Source organism: Hydra vulgaris, chromosome 06 (assembly GCF_038396675.1).
Source record: "Hydra vulgaris chromosome 06, alternate assembly HydraT2T_AEP".
Taxonomy (NCBI): domain Eukaryota; kingdom Metazoa; phylum Cnidaria; class Hydrozoa; order Anthoathecata; family Hydridae; genus Hydra; species Hydra vulgaris.
Window position 1 is genome coordinate 6,367,822 of NC_088925.1, and position 18,109 is coordinate 6,385,930.

Sequence of the window (18,109 nt, forward strand, 5' to 3'; positions counted from 1 at the left end):
ACTCATTATTACAGCTTAAAAATGTTATTTTTTCAAGAAAAAAACAAAAAAAAATAATAAGATTTTTATTTGTTGTTTTTTACATATATTTATAAATAATTTTTGTCATAGTAATAAATTTTTTTTTTTTTTTTGAATATTTAAGGATGAATATACACCTTTGGATCTAGCGCTTGAAAATGGAAATTATAAATTGATTAAACTACTCAGAAGTTATGGTGCTCAAACTGGGCATTGTGTGTTGAGCAATGCTGCTATTAAAATTCAGCACTATTGGAAAATGTATCGAAAAAGATGTTTTCCGAAATTTAAAGAAAGAATTTCTAATAGGAGTTTGTGTAATTCTTCTAATGCAAGTGAAAGCATTAGTGTTTTAGAGTCCAAGAGGAATCAAAATCAAACTGATCAAGAAGTTGGTTTTTATCAAGCTTTGTTGAAAAATTCAGTTGATCACTCGGGGTCAAAACCCAGCTAAGAACCTTCTCCCCCTCGAGGACTACCCCCATGCCAAATTTCATCGAGATCGGTCCGGCGGTTTGGATTTCTATAGAGAACAAACAAACAAACACACACACACATTGCCTTTTATATATATAGATATAGATATATATATATATATATATATATATATATATATATATATATATATATATATATATATATATATATATATATATATATGTATATGTATATATATATATATAGATATAGATATATATATATATATAAATGATAATAACTTATTATTCAGCAAATTTGCATTTCTTTTACTGAAATTGTTTCTCAAAATCTAGTTTTTCCCTTAAATATCAATACTTTAGCATTCAATCTCATCATATTTTCATTTCATGTTGATGGCAGTTTGTTTGTTTTTCAAACTTTTTCTTGCTCTTTGGTTCTCATTTTCACTCTCTGGTAGAGATTTTTCTTACTCTAAAGAGTCATTGTTTTCAGCCTTTTTGGAAGCAAATATGTATAAGCTTTTTTGCAAGAAAGCTGACATCTGTTTCTGTTTGAACTTTAAGTAGGTTTTAAAAAATCTAGAAAAACACTCATTATTACAGCTTAAAAATGTTATTTTTTCAAGAAAAAAACAAAAAAAAATAATAAGATTTTTATTTGTTGTTTTTTACATATATTTATAAATAATTTTTGTCATAGTAATAAATTTTTTTTTTTTTTTTGAATATTTAAGGATGAATATACACCTTTGGATCTAGCGCTTGAAAATGGAAATTATAAATTGATTAAACTACTCAGAAGTTATGGTGCTCAAACTGGGCATTGTGTGTTGAGCAATGCTGCTATTAAAATTCAGCACTATTGGAAAATGTATCGAAAAAGATGTTTTCCGAAATTTAAAGAAAGAATTTCTAATAGGAGTTTGTGTAATTCTTCTAATGCAAGTGAAAGCATTAGTGTTTTAGAGTCCAAGAGGAATCAAAATCAAACTGATCAAGAAGTTGGTTTTTATCAAGCTTTGTTGAAAAATTCAGTTGATCACTCTGAGTCTATTTTAAATACATCGCCAATCAATTCTATAGAAAAATTCTCGTCAAGTCAAAAACAAGAGTTTGCGCAAAATTTATTTACTGATATTCTTACTGAACGCTATAAAAAGGAATTTAAAGAAAGAATTGCAGAAGGGGTGTGTTTTTTAGACATTTTAATATTGTTATTTAATTTTATATTTTTAAATTGTTTTAGTAGTAACCTTTATTATTATTCATTATTTAATAAAGAATCATGAAATTGAGTTAATGAGAAAACTTATGAGAGAAACAGAGAAGTTACTTGTGCGAGCAAAAACTGTTAGTCAGGTATGTTAATTTTTATTTTTTAATTTCTTTGTATTAGCACAAAATAAGATTTTCTATATTTCAGCACAAATAAAATAATTTTATTTTGTGCAATATTGAGAATGAGTTTTATCTCTCATTGTAAAAACATTTCAAACAGAATCTGGATCATTTCAAAAGTATGCAATTGATGTACTAACAATAAAATAAAGTAAAATTAGATAATGTTATAGAAGGAATATGATTTTCTGTTAAAATTCTAATTTAAAACAAGTATCCTCTAAGTTTGCTTTTTTTAGTCTATCTTGATATATATTTATAAGTTGCTTCAACTTTTTTTTATAATATGATGCTGGAGAAACATTTTCAAATGATTGTGAAATATTTTATTAAGCAGTGATGCTTTATTTAAAAATTTACAATAAAGACAGCTCTTATCAGGAGTGGATTTTTTTTTTGTTGTTGTTGTTGCATAGGTATCAGAAGATTTAATAAGTAGTGATGCATTTCGTTCAATGAAAAGAAGAACTAAATTACTTATGGATGACCAAAGAAAGAAATATTTATTTGACAAGTATGTATTTTATGGTTTCAAAGAGTTGGGTAAATAAGGTAATAATATATGTCTCATTGATTTTTAATTGACATTTTTATCTGTTATCTATTTCGCTTTTAATCTTTTTGAGTGCCTGTGTAATGCAAGAAAAAGCAGTCAACTATATAATTGCAAAAAAAATGTTGCTTTTTTTTCTTGTGTATATTATAATTCTGTATATTCTCGTTCAAAGCTAATGCCATTAAAACTATTTCACTAACTTTATTATATCAAAAGTTAAATGTAAAAAATCATCTTTGTGTACTTTCTATATGTACAAAGTTTACAATAATACTACATTTATTCTTTGTGATGGAATCACTAATATATATTTTGTTTTCATTTATATTTGTGATGGAATCACCAATCTCTTGGAATATGTATTTTGTTTTCATTTATATTCTGATAGAATCTCTATATTATATTTATGATGGAATCACCAATCTCTATATTAGCAGTTTTTTTTTTAGTACTTTTTAAGTAGTTTCATTAAGAAAAAACAAACTAACCTTAAGAAAGAAGAAAAATGTATTGTCCTCAAAAAATGTATTCTTTTAATTTTGACACTAATAACATAACTATGTTAATTTGAATCTGTTGCTAGAAACTTCAAACATAATTATGTGAATTTGAATCTGTTGTTAGATTTTTTGTAACAAACTTCTATATTGTAAAATTTGTTTTGAAAGATTTTATGTTTTTAAGATTAAAACCAAATAAATAACAGATGAAAATGTCTTTATAATATAAAGAAAAATATTTTTTTTTAATAATTTCAGGAAAAAAACAACTAAAAATATTATAAATAAGATTTTTAATTAAATCTCTTTATTTCTCTCCCACAAATTTGTTCATTATCTCTCAGTTGAATCACTCTACACTTGACTCCAAGATTTTTAAGAACTAGTCTAGATATCTCTTTCAACATTTTAATAAATAAATTTTTATTTGTTGTTTGTTTGTTTTTTTGTTTGTTTCTTTATTCCCAAGATTTTTTACATGCTGTAAAACAATTTCTCTGTTTTTTTTTTTTTTTCTATCAACAAATCTTGCAATGCTCTATTGAAACTGAATTATAAGCAAACAGCTTTCAATCTTTTAATAAATTTTTATCAGAAAGGCAATTAAAAATACAACATCATTATTCCAAATAAGTACAAATAAAAGACTTATTGAGTATAATAATATAAATAAGATAGATATATTAATAAAACATAATAATATAAATAAGTTGAGTATAATATTAAAAATAAGAAAAGCATGGTAAAAATAAGCAACCTTATTAAATCTTTTTTTTGCCATCATTTTGATATTCAGTTTCTAGCCATTGTGAGTTCTAGGCTATCATAAACCAATCATATTCAAGAATCTGTCTGTTTTAAACAATATCAAAAGATGATGACTTATTATCAAGACAATAATAAGATTTTTTCATTTTCGAGGTTATTTTTATGTAGATAAAAATCAATGGGATCAAATACAGAACGAAAAATGACGGAGCCCTGTTAACGTATCTCTGAGTTGACTGAAAGTAAAGAAAAATGTTATCAATCAAAGGTAACTTTAGTTCTGCAAATGGAGAGGAAAGATTTAATAATTTTACACTATATGCAGCCTTCGGAATTAGGAAAATTGAGGTCGGCAATAATTCGACCTAATAATTTGTCGACCTTAATCTGTTGGAGATCGGCATTAAAAATTTGTTACAAGGATTTTACTATTAAACATAGAAATGAGGTCAGAGATTTTTTGCCGACCTTAAACACTTCTAGGTCGGCATCGCCGAATGCCGACCCTAATTCCGAGGGCTGTATATGATATAGTGTATATATATACACTATATGAATATGTATATTCATATAGTGTATATATATACACTATATGAATAAAGGATACACCAAATGATATGGGTATACTATATGAATAAAGCTTATGGAGAAGATCAGTATGCCAGACTTTGTAAAAAGTCTTTTAAATGTCAAGTGTATTGACCCTTTCTGTTACTAACACATCTAACACATAGTTACAGTCATTATCACCGCGAATAAATCAACAGCAAAGTAAAAGCATCGATTGTTTTCAGAAAGTTGTTAGCTTAAGTAAAAAATTTAATTTTTGACAAAAAAAATCATAAGAAATTATATGATACTATTTGGATCACAAAAATAGTTGGAATTTGATTTAGATTATAATTTAGATCACTAAAGGAATTAGAAATTACTTGAGCCACAGAGGTAATGGAAATAGGCAACAATGTATTACCTTACTTAGGACATCAGGAAGAGTATGCTTATTAAAATTAAAAGATGAACTGGTGAAAAGAGTCTTCGAAAAAAATTCAGCTTTATCTTTTTTATAGGAAGTTTTAAATAAAATTTGAACCATTCACGAGAGATGGACTACGTGGTTTTTTTTTAAGTAGAAGCATACCTTTTGGGTTTTGTTTAATTTTTATTTTTAATTAATCACTTTATAGTGAGATACTTAGACGAAGAAAGCTCAGTTTGTAGTTGTTAAGTTTATTCAAAACATAACTACGAAACGTATTACAGCGTTTGTATTTTCAAATGCTTAAGTGGATATAGTTTGCAGTTAAAAAGTTTTGTTGCATTAGAAACTACATTCTTGCATTTTCTGTGCTCCCTGAAAACTTGATAAAATAATTTTAGCCTAGTTCTGGTATTTATTTGTTTCCAAATTTTTGCCACAATTTAGCCTTGTGTTGTTTATAAAGATGTTTCTTATTTAAAAAATGGTGCATTAGTTTTGCCTTTGCTAATGATGTGTGTGTGTGTGTGTCTAATCCAACTAAGGATTTTTTTTTTCCGTCATTAGTTCATCATTCTTTTCTTCTTCTTTCTTTTATGTATTACATTAGTTTTTTATCTTTTTAGGTAAACATGTTTTATCGTCCTTATAAACATTGCTGTCAAATAAAGAAGAAAATGTTTAAGAGTGGTTGAGTTATTTCTCTAACTTGTTTATTTGTAACAGATTGTTTACTTTGTACTTAGTTTAACTTTGTACATATTGTTTTTTGTTTTATTTATTTCATCAATAATTTGTCGATATTATATATAAAAAGATTTTTTATTTTTACTTTTAAAAAAAAAAAATTATATTTCTTTAAAAAATTTAGCTATAAAGTTTAGCGACTTTTTGGTTTGAGAGAGAAAACATTTTAAAATCGATTTATAAAAAATTTTCTAGTTGAATATTTGAGTTTATTTTTAGGTTTTTGAAACTGCGTATATCATTTATTGTTACAAAACAAGTTTTTTTCGTTCATGTTATCCCAAGTTAATTATTTATAGGGCGCATGATTTTGTCCACTAAATGATTTTTTTTTGTTTTCTTGTTTGTTTGTTGTTGTTGCTGTTTTTTTTTGCTTTCTGTATATACATTTTACATATTTAAATTTGATAAAAGTATATACATTATACATACATGTTGATATTTTTAATATTTTTTATATTTATACAAAGTTTTGTTCATAATTTTTTATTTGTTTATTTACCAAGATCAGTACTTACCGAAATAAAAGTTTAAAAAATTAATATAACAATAATAAAGCCTGTTACAATTAAAACCTGTTTTAATTGCAACAAGTTTTATTTTTGTCCATGTATACTATAGATTTCTCATACAAATAACGCTAAATCCTTTATCATATTTTTTGTTTCCTTGATCTCGGAGGCCATAATCATTATGTTTCTGTGAATTGAGGTTTCTTGTACTGGCTGCGAGAGGAATTTTTGGTATTTTGCATGTCGACTGCCATTGTTTTAAAAAAAAAAAACAAGCATTTATCTACCTATTTTGAAAATTAGAAAAATTATTGGCTTATTAGAAAATTAGAAAAATTATCAATTGTAAATTTTTAATTATTGGTTATGTTGACAGAGAAACTTTAAAATTGTTAAGTTGAAAGTATGAATGATTCCAAGAAATGTGAGCTGTCTCGATTGGACCTAATGTTTCAGTCTTTGGAACAAGCCGATCTAAATGACTCGTCATTTGATATTAAAAACGAATCTAGTGAATCTAAACTGCTTCCTGAAGAAATAATAAAACTTAAAAAATTAGCTTTAATTAAGCAAAATTGGGAAGTTGAGAAATCAGATTTAATTTTAAAAATTCGAAAATGTGAAAATATCTTAAATGGTCGTTGTGAACTTTTTATGAGCGATTTAGATCTGCGTGAAATTGTGCAACAGGAAAATCGATTGCAACAGGAAATTGACGTTAAACTTGAGGAAGTAAAGAAAGCAGAAGTAGAACTAAATGATATTAAAGTGCTATTGGTTGAAATGCAAGATATACACGATATCCAATTTGGTATTTATAATAGTGAAATTTAATATGTAAATTTTATTTTTATTTTATGATTTTTTTACTTAAAAATTTCGCTGGTATTCTATATTCTTTCTACATTTCTCAATTTATTGGTTTGCCGCATCAACCAAAACTAGCTCCCAGTCCCAGACAGTTGTTAGAATATACAAATGGCTTTTAAGTATGCATTGATTTTAACATATTGTAAATATTTTCTTTTTAACACTTGTTACGTTAAGGAGAAAATTTTCCCCTCCTATCTAATTATTATTATTATTTTTGAAATAATATATCGAAAACGTTTGTGCGCCATATTAGAAATACTATATTGTACTTGATAAATAATTTTTTTGGGTCAGGTTAACAACATCAGTTTTTGCCATGCCTAATATCATTCAACCAGCATCTGTAAATATAATGAGGTACAATAACATCTGGAGATTTTACAGATGGAGTTACATCTTTTCAGTTATATTTAAAAAGTTTAAAAGAAAAATTTAATATGAAAACGTTTTAATTAAAAAAGAACAGATCTATACTTTTTTAAGTTTTTTCCCAATGCTTTTATTAACTTCTCGTCTGTTTGTCTGTGAGCATCAAATCTTGCAATCAATTTTTGAGTCACTTCCTGATGATAGATTCTCTTCAAATTTTACATACATACTCTTGCTTGATGACAGTACAATATTCGATAATTAGTTTTGCAATAAGTCAATTAATTTAGTTAAGTTTAGTTAAATTTATTTTTTATATGGAAAGAAAAATAATTTTTAAAACAAGTATGTTATTTGTTTTCAACTTGCGCGTGTTTAGCTTATTTGGATAAGACGTTAAAACTACATAAACGTAATGTCTTTGATTCGAGACCCGCCTCTTTCTGAATTATTTTTGTTTTTTTGCACACGCATTCCACCGAATGTTTTAAAATAAAACAGTAATATCAGAAAAAATTAATTGCAAAATTTATGTTTTAATAACATATAAAAGAATTGGATTTTAAAATATGTTTTTTTAATCTTATTTAATTCATTTGCCGTTCTATAGAACAACTCGAAATAAATTTACTTTTAAGAACAATTAGTTTTAAATGTATAATTAAATTATGTTCTAACTTTTATTGTTTCAATTTTTGTTTGTTAAATTGTTGGACAAATGAATGAAGTAAGACAAAATCAACATTGCAATACAATTTGAAAAGTCAAATGCGCAGAGTTGTTAGTAGAACTAGACGTTTTTAACTTGAGGAATAACTAAGTTAATATGAAAGTATTTAAAAGAAAACTTACAAAAAGCCGGACATTTGAAATTTTTTCAGCTTCGCCTGTCGGACAGAGGAAAATAAATAAAAAGGAGGACATTTCCTCCTTTTACCGGACGTATGACAACCTTAATGTTGTATAGCTACAATGCTAAGGTACGGGCTTCCACTTTCAATCTTGAAGATAAAAAATTGATAAGAGATAGAAAGCAACTTGATAGAAGAAAGAGATTCTATTTGTCCAGAAGTATTTGATCGCTTCAGAACATCTAGATGACGGATTTCTTTAATCAACTCTTCTTCTTTTACATTATTTACGCAGAGATTTGCTAGGACTTTGCATTTTTCTTTCTGACTAAGTTTTTCTTCATCACTCGAAGAAGATGGAGAACACCATATGAACGAAAACATATCCATCTTCTTTTGAGCTGTATCCATTCTGTATCTTATCTGCTGGAGCAGCGTGTTCAGAGCAACATTAAATACGTTCACCTAAAAACCCTTTGATTCGTCTTCGTGGAAGTGGGTTGTGTTCATCGACTCGCTGTGAAGTGTTTTCCTTTTCCTTGTACTCTTCTTAACAAAATCATTTTAAAACCCAAACGAAGCTAACCCAGATGCAATCAGTTTTGCTTCTTGGAGGATATGGGACCAAGAAGAACGTAGTCGTTCGAGATCATTGGTTAGAGTCTTTAAAAACTTTGTCTTCCAAAGAAATGCTTTCTGATTGAAAAAAGAGGCAAGTGAAAACTAATGTAAAAACTTTGAACGTTTTTACTGTTTACGGAAAAATAAAATATGAGGTTTTTAGCCATTTATTGAATATTTTAATGCTGTAAACATTTCGAATAAAAGAGACATTTATGGAATGTAAATACTTAACATATTTGTTTGAAATGTTTCTATGACGGTGCCCCGATACGTTTTATGTAATTTAGGGATAGTTTTGTTTTGTTTAATACTTTGGTTGAAAAAAGATTTATGAAAAAAAAAAAAAATTATATAAGAAAAGCTTAAGTTCTACTTTTTAAAAATACAAAACATTAATAGTCGAACATAAGCGGAAAACACAAAAAATTAAAGTTTAAAAACGTAAACTTTTGTTTTGAAGAAATGCAAATTGTTCGGATCTCACCTTAACTACGCTGAGAACTTCAGTATTTCTTTTAGTCGTTTCGACAATGGCCGGACAGCTTTAATGCGCGCACTCCATCTTGTTTGAGATATTTTGGTGAAGGGACTGCCCAGTTGCCTCAGCAAAATTTTCCAGCTCATGGGGTTACAACTAAAAAGGTTATACAACGATTGGATGTTACCAAAATAGTTCTTGGCTACAGTAGAGGGTTCTGCTGAATGAACGCCAGCTAGACTGAGACTATGCGCACTGCAAGACATGAACAAAGCTTGAGGATTTTTCTCGAGAATGATGGCTTGCACTCCTTTGTCCACACGGGACGTATTAGCCCCGTTATCATAGCCACGGCCTCAACTTGGCCTTGATCCAAAACGTCTATAATCAGCTTCGCAATATCAGAACCCTTTTTTTTCTCCAGATTTTCCACATTCAGAAAACGCTCTTTTACTATCCATTGGTTCTCAGATCCTAGGCGCACAAATCGAAGAACAAAAGTGATTTGTTCCGTATAAGACACGTCCAAAGTTCCACCAACAATAATAGGAAAATAAATGGCTTTGTGGACCTCTTTAATAATAGCAGCGAAAACAGTTTTACCACATGCCATGATGAACTTATTTTGAGTTCTCCAGCTCCAATAGCACACTTTTATTCTTGTTTCTTATTTTTGGTTTCGAAAAACTTCTTCTAGATGGAACTGAAATGTCTTATGCTGTTTCACCAACAGCTCAAGGGTGGCTAAAAAAATACTATTATCATACTCGTCCACTATGTTTGATGAGCCTACACAAATATGAATATAATATTAAAATAAAGATTATATCAATATTAATTTTCCAAGAAACATTAAAACTATTTTATGAACATAAACTGCTAACACACCTCAAAAACTTATATTTTTCTAAGCTAAATGGAGAATGAGGTTCAGAACGCAGCATTTCATACCACTTAAAATGCCTCTTTTTTTATTGACTTTTCAAGTTTTGAATCGATCCTAGTCTGATTTTTCAAGACTTCAAAGTCTGATTTCCAGACGAGGTAGTGATTTCTATGTTTAACATTACACCTACGTCTTTTATTCATTTCTCCTTTTGCTAATTATCTTTTATTCTACCATTCTTCATCGAGAGGAAAGTTGAAAATCCAGGGCCAAAATTATGCTTTTGTTCAAAAATAGAGCAGGGAAAACAAACGAAGCTTTTGCATTTCCACTCCAGATAAGCCAGTCTCTGTTAATCTTCTCTTCGTTGAGAGAAGTTTCGAAAAATCGGAGGCAGGAACTTTTTTGTTTGTAGAATCTCTAGGAAAAAGTGCCGGATTTTGACGTGGTCTATTTAGTATGACTGGATCGCGTTCGACTTTGGATAAAACACTCTTCCACAAAGTGGGGCTGTTTCTAACTGCTTGATCACTTAGTTAAGTCGTCTTTTGATCCTAAATTAAAAAAAGCATTTGAGAAATGTTGTATGTTTTTAATATCTGCAGATATTAAATGATATGTTTTTAGAATCTGCAAATATTAAATGATGTGTTTTAAATATCTGCAGGTTATTCATAGAATAAGAATGCATCCCAAACTCACCCGATTATTGTCTTCTTCTTAAGAGACCGTTGAAAAGTTTGAAAGGGAAGATGGCTTTCTTGAACTCAAGAGAAGTTGGAATGAGAGTAACTTAACTGATTTATGTAGCATAACATTGATAATGCTTTAAAGCAAGCCTTTTGTTTGGGTAAGTGTTTTGAATTCGAATTTTAACCACATTTAAATTGGAGCCATTGCAATCAGTCTTTCCACGCAGAAAAAATAGAAATTGTGAAATTTTCATTTAACTTAACCTAAATTTCAATTTTATTTCATTTTTTTGCTTAAAATTATGCAAATAATCTTTTTTTTTTTGTCGTTAGATAACTTGCCTGTTTGAAAGATTGTCGTTTTAAAAATTTACGATACAGGGCCGACGTCACGAAGGAGGGAGGGGGGTCATGGGTGCATATGCCATCCCCCTCACACTACCCCCCTCTCACACACACTTTTTTTGTTAAGGACTTTTTTTTTTGTTTTTTTTAATTCTAAATATAGACGACTTTTTTTAGAAATTGACAATTGTGTCCCTCCGCTTTGAAACCCGTGTCATTGGCCATGCAATAAATATATACTACATATATCAATTTAGGCCGGAGTAAGAAGAAGACACAAACTGTCTTATCACCGAGACCCATTTACATATTGTCTGTGTTTAAATAAAAGCAAATACATACATAAAATTTTTGAAAAATGCTAAAAATATCTTTAAAAGGACGTGAAACTAGTATATTTCTACTGATTTAAAATAAAATTAATATAAACACACATATATATTAATGCATATATATTGCATACACATTTTCTATATTAATGTTTAATAAGATATATTCATTTAGTGATAATAACAACGTTTTTTTTTTTAATATTTTGAATTAAATTAAGAATAATAAATTTTTGAAATTTGTTGTAATAAATTCTAATTGTATACAATTAGAATTTATTACAAATGACTCTTAATACATGTAATAAGAGTCTTTTAGATTCTGTTTTAAATTTCTCCAAGTAGTAGTGCTCTTTATGATTATTAAAAATTTTGATAAAATCTTTTATTTAAGGTCGCATGTGCCCGCTTTGTCCGAGTGCCTAGGTAAAATATACCCAGTGCCCCCCCCCCCCTCTATGCGGCCTTGGCAATTTGTACGTTTCACTTGTTTTTCATACCGAGTATGGTGATCAAAATTGTTATTAAAACTTTTTATTATGTCGTTATCGTAGTAGCAACGATTACTGTTTGACAAAAATATTGTAAGAAATACTTTTAAATTTGCTTGCCTTCGTTGAATTCCTTCTAACAAGTGCTAATTTAGAAAAAATGTTTTTTAAATGCTATTTTCAAATAAAAGTATTGTTGTTTTTTTGTATTTAAATAGAAGTGCATGATAATGATGTTCATACACAAAAAATAATTATAAAAAACACGTAAAAGCAAAAACAATTTTTTAAAATCCAATATTTTTATATCTTTTTAAGACACAAATTTTGCAATTAATTTTTCTGATATTAATAATTTATTTTATTAACATTTGGCTGTATGCGTGTGTAAAAATAATTCAGAAAGAGGCGGTCCTCAAACCACAGGCATTACGTTTATGTAGTCAACGTCTTATCCAAATAAGCCAAACGAGCGTGTAAGTTGAAAACAAATAATATACTTATTTAAAAATTTTTTTCATATATAGAATAAACTTAATTAAAATTAACTAACTTAATTGACTTATTGCAAACAAATTATTGAACATTGTATTATCATCAAGCAAGAGTACGTATGCCAAATTAGAAAAAAATCATCACGAAGCAGGGCCGCCGAGAACCGTCACGCCGCCTGGGACAGTAACCCTGATTGGTGCCCTTATTGATCAAAATTTCCCCATATATTATGGATGAAGGACCTATTTTTTTTTAGGTATCTTCTTTTTATTTGGCACCCCTTGTGTATCTACCATCCCCTCTCGGCGGTACTGCCAGGAAGTGACTCAGAAGTTGATTTTAAGGTTCAGGGATGACGACGCACGGCCTCCCCTCCTCCCACTTTTTTTCTAAAGGAATTTTTTTTTTTTAGAAAGTTCAGGATATAGAGGACTTTATGTAGAATTTGAATATTGTGCCCTCCACTTCAAAACATGTGTTGTTGGCCATGAGGTTTGATGCTCACAGACAAACAGACAGAGACAAAGAGTTAATAAAAGCATTGGGAATAAACAACTATCTGCTGCAAAAGTTCTGTTTACGTAACAAAATAGATATTTTGAAAGTATTTCAAATATGTAAGTAAATACATAAGTATTTCAAACCAACGATAAGTGCCGACTCATGATAGATGTGGAAACAACCTTAGTTATTTTTTATAAAAAAAAGTTTACATAAAATTCAACTTTAAAAATCAATTCTAAATGACTTGTTTATTATTGTGATTGGTTTTAATTATTATGAATTGTTGATCCAGAACTTCTAAAAATGCTGATTTAGCAAAGTTTTTGAATAGTTGTGGAACGAATGTTTTAAATCCATAAGAAGTCAATGATATCTAGCACGATTTCTTTGGATATAGAAGTTATGAAAATCATTCAGATGATTATTTTTCAATGTCTGACTCTTCTGATACCAAGTATCTAGCAACGATGAAATGGCGATGACTGAGAATCAACCTTTAACTTCAACTTCGCACAATGAACCGATGATTGAGAATGAACTAAAGGTTCGTTCTCAGTCATCAGCTTCAACTTCGTAGGATAAAACGACGACCGTAAATAATATAGTTGTTCTTGATAACTCTAGCAAGACAACGATCTCTCACAGTTCACTTTACTCACAGTTATTCGAAAATTAAGATTTAAAATTATAAAATCTGGCTGATAAAACTTTATAAAATAAAACTTTATAAAACTTTATAAAATCTGGCTTATAAAATCTGGCTAAAATCTGTGGATGTCATTAAGGAGCAAAAAATAAAAAATATATGTCGCGCTTCTCACATTCATAAATACGCGAATACAGACTACAATAAAAACCTGAAAACATGTTGACCATTTATCACTACCTTGCTGAAGATGAAATTTCTATCAAAGAGTATTTCACATGTTCTATCACAGTATTTCCATGCTGACAACTGCGTAGGGAAAAATAAAAACAATATTATAATCTAGTATTTGTCATGGAGAGTAGCTGTTGGGTTAAACTAAAAAATTACTATTGTGTTTCTGTCTGTCGGTCCAATGATGTTTTCTCCAGATACAGTAATTGGGATTCTGAAATCCAAAATAAAATATGTACAACATGTGATTGGCAAGAACTTACATCCTATTTCAAATTAATTCCTAAGCTCAAGCAACGGCACAGTTACACGTTTCAATTTGATAAACCTGAAGTGATTACTTTTAAGATTGTTTCCGACAGTACAGAAGTTCAGTTCCAAAAATGGCAACACCAACTTATCTCAAAAATAACCATGCTACAAATATTTCAGCCTAAACCTCTTTCATCAGAAAGACTATAGTTCCTGCATATTAGTCTAAAAATTATCTATGTGAAGGTTCATGAAGGTTGTGCAATTTCTGTAGTAGCATGCAAAGATTTTTTTTATCATTTTTATTCAATTTTTTGGGATTGTAGATCAAACTATTTTATGGCTATTATAAATCTTGTTTTTTTTTTTTAATTTATTTTTATTTGCACTAGTTCTCCTTTAAAGTTTAGCAGTTTATGTGTAATGTGAGTTACGTGAAATTCATAAAATTTATGTAAAATAATATTTGAATTATGTGGATTTTTTTGTACATTTTTTTAATTGTAAGTAAAAATAATTTAATGAGGAAAAAAAAATGCCTACAATTTTGTAAAATATAATAAATTTTGAAATTGTTATTATTATTGCATATTAATGTCATAAATATTTTTTAAGGTTTTATTTAAGGTTATTACTTCAGATTAGATTATTACTATTTTCAAATGATCATAAATTGTAAGAGCTCTTTTCAGAAATATATACATATTTATATTTTGCAAGAAACATCTGATATATATATATATATATATATATATATATATATATATATATATATATATATATATATATATATATATATATATATATACATATACAGTATCGGACAAAACGAGTGCATCCAAATAATGCTAATTTAGTTTCTTTATATAAAAGTGCTGCATTTTTTCAATTTAGAGAAATAACTATGTAACTGTTTAGAGACAAAGTTCTTCAAGTTTTATTCATCACAAAATTCATTATTTGTACACGAAAATTAATAGATTAATCAAAAGTATTAAAAAAAGTTAATTTCCTTCTGGACAAAACAAGTGCAATTCGACAAAATGTTGACAAAGCTGTATTTCGCTATCAATATTTCGTGGCGAATCCTTTGTTGTCGATCACAGCCTTGCATCTTCGAGGCATAGATTCGATTAGGTGATCAATGAAACTTTGTGGAATCGCTGCTCAGGCCTTTTGGATTTGTTCAAACAGTTGATCTTTATTACGAACACCTTCACGGTTAATTCTGCGGTTGACGATCTCCCACAGGTTCTCGATAGAGGTGAGATTCAATCCATTTAATTGGATCTCAACTCTATCGAGAACCTGTGGGAGATTGAGGCGGTCAATCCATTACCGATAGGTGGTTGTCTTGAAACCACTGCTTGACTACTTTTGCAATGTGTTTCGGATTGTTGTCTTGCTGAAAAACCCATTTTATTGGCATATTCCATTCAGCATGAGGTAACATAACATCTTTCAGGATATTTTTATACATAAAACGGTCCATTATTCCATCGTTTCGATGTATTGGACATAGACCGCTAGCAGAAAAATACCCCCAGACCATTATATTGTCTCCACCACGCTTCACGGTCTTATGGCAGTAACGTAAATCGAGGCGTTTTCCGGCCAATTGACATACACGGCAAATGCCATCGCTCCCAATGATGTTGAACTTCGATTCATCACTGAACAGAACAGTTCGCCATTTCTGCACATTCCAGTCAATATGAGATGCAGCAAACAGGAGTCTTTTCTTCTGGTTTTTAGTGAAATCAGCGGATTTTTTGCAGGGCGTCGAGAAAACTATCCGGCTTCAACAGCACGTTGTCTGATTGTTCGGTCCGATACAGACAGCTCTAATTGCTTTTGTATCTCGACTGATGATATCCAGGGATCCTTCTTGACGGATCTGACAATCATAGAATCCTCTCTAGAAGTGGTGGAACGCGATCTTCCACCTTTGTTATCTGCTGCCAACTTCCCCGTAGAACGATATTTGGAACATAGTCTTGATAGGGTCCATTTTTTCACGCGATATTTATCACAAATACTTTTTTGTGACATTCCACTTACGTAATCACCAATAATTTTCTTTCTTAGTTCCAATCCAAGACTGTCGGGAGCCATATTTGCACTTGAAATCATAAAAATAATAAAAATAAATAATTACGCTTCTCAAAGTTTACCGTGTTACATTTACCTTGAGATGATACAATAATGCTCTGTGGAACACAACGTCTTGGTTGGATGTGGACTGTATTGATGTAATGAAACACTTGTTGTATTTCACTTCTTGTATTGATGTTCTTCGATAAAACACTTTGATAAAACTCACTTCGATAAACTGTCTTGATAATACTGACTGATTGACTTCCGTATACTGACTGAATTACATGTCAACAGGTTCATTTTACTATATAAAAGACATGTGTCTTTTATATAGTAAAATGAACCTGTGTGAACCTGTTCTGGAAGATTCTAGATGCTTCTTTTCGATGCTTCTGGAAGCTTCTGGATGCGTCTGGATGCTTTTAACTGTTTTTGGATACTTCTGGATGCTTCCAAATGCTTCTTCTGGAAACTTCTGGAAGCTTCTGCATGCTTCTGGAAACATCTGGAAACCTCTGGATATTTCCTTTAATTATTAAAAAACTTCTGTGACGTTGACACGGACCAGACTTAAGAAAATGAAACAAACTAAAAAAGTTGCACTTGTTTTGTCCGCTGCAAAATGGCACTTGTCAACGAAATTCTGTCGGTGTGCTGACACCTGTCAGCTGATTGCTCATGTCATGGCATGTCATGGCATGACTCCAGACTCCTGAACTGTTTGCTGTGGTAGTATAGTTCGTTTCGTTTTTAAGACATGTAAAATTAGGAACACTTTTTAGCATTGTTCGATGTTGGTTGCAAATGTTTTGTCCAATACTGTATATACTATTATTATTATTGTTATTATTGCTATTATTATTATTAGAGGTTTTTCCACCCTATTATATCTTTTCTAACAAATGTGTGTTTTAACATACATAAGGTTTTATTAGCCTTAGCAGTTAAACCTATGTTGTCCCAACATAATCTTAAATCATTTTATTTTTCTTACATCCAAAGTTATCTTACGTACGCTAATATTACATCGGCAAGTACACACAAATCCAAATTGAGTATTATTTATATAAGTCAAAAATATGTATCAAGATTAGTTTATAATAAAGATAAACTCACCCATGCTGAACCCTTACTAAAAACTTTGAATGCACTAAATGTTTACCAAATCAACATCTATAAACTTTACCCATTTTCTAACCAGTCAAAAACGTTTCACAGAAGTCCCATGCAAATCTTAGTTGAAACCAAGATTTAATTTATGGCAATATCTTTACACCATATGGGACCCATCAATTTATGGCAATATCTTTACACCATATGGGACCCAAATAATTTCATCATACCTTTACACCATATGGGACCCAGCTCAATCCCAGCTAGTAACAAGTTAGAATGATTAAACTGGGTTATTTGGAATTTTTGAGCATCTTATGACCTGAAAAAAAAGTTTTCTAGTAGCAAGAGCTTCTAGTAGAGTTTTAGGAACAGGTCCAACAGCTTCAACCAAAAGTGAAAAACTATTAAGGCTGGGAAAGAGTCAGCCTCAACCTGCAAGAAAAGATAACGGATTCTTTTTAAAAAGCTAATAATATAGAAAAAGTAAAAAATTTAATCTTTGAAGAAAAAAGAACGTAATGCAACAGATTTGATATAAATATGATAAAAGTAATTTTAATAGGATGACAGATTTCATGCTGTCCGGTGTTGCAGTTTTTAAAGCTGACTATAGAATTACTAATACACCTCATTTCTACAAATTCATATACATAAACGGCATTGCCCTTTCCAAATAGCTAAAAAAAATCAACAATATGGTTTTACACGTTTAGGCTTTGGATTAAATTTAGCACCAGTGATGATGAGCTAAATACTACGGTATGTTCTTCAACAAAATTCTAGACTAAAATCCAGAAGGGAAATACATTAATGACACTTTAGCAATCAATGGAATCGGAAAAAACCTGATGTCACGTATGAAAAAATGAGATATTCACGCAAAAACACCTTAATATTTTGACAAAC

The 18,109-nt window shown here is 29.5% G+C and overlaps 1 protein-coding gene across 4 annotated transcripts in view; it reads left to right on the forward strand.

The window, feature by feature from the left end:
* Positions 1-6,816, forward strand: part of LOC100205759 (serine/threonine-protein phosphatase 6 regulatory ankyrin repeat subunit B) — a 33,302-nt gene extending 26,486 nt beyond the window's left edge. The window contains exons 10-14 of one of the 4 annotated variants that reach the window (XR_010638948.1): positions 1,196-1,648; positions 1,743-1,820; positions 2,276-2,373; positions 3,852-3,951; positions 5,289-6,816. Coding sequence is in view for 3 of the 4 variants with exons in the window: in XM_065799077.1 (XP_065655149.1) it covers positions 1,196-1,648; positions 1,743-1,820; positions 2,276-2,410 (666 nt within the window). In the remaining variant the exon portion in view is untranslated. Of the gene's footprint in view, positions 1-145; positions 491-1,195; positions 1,649-1,742; positions 1,821-2,275; positions 2,412-3,851; positions 3,952-5,288 lie in introns of those variants that run through there. The other 3 variants (XM_065799078.1, XM_065799077.1, XM_065799079.1) reach the window with 3 other exon arrangements.
* Positions 6,817-18,109: the final 11,293 nt, after the last annotated feature.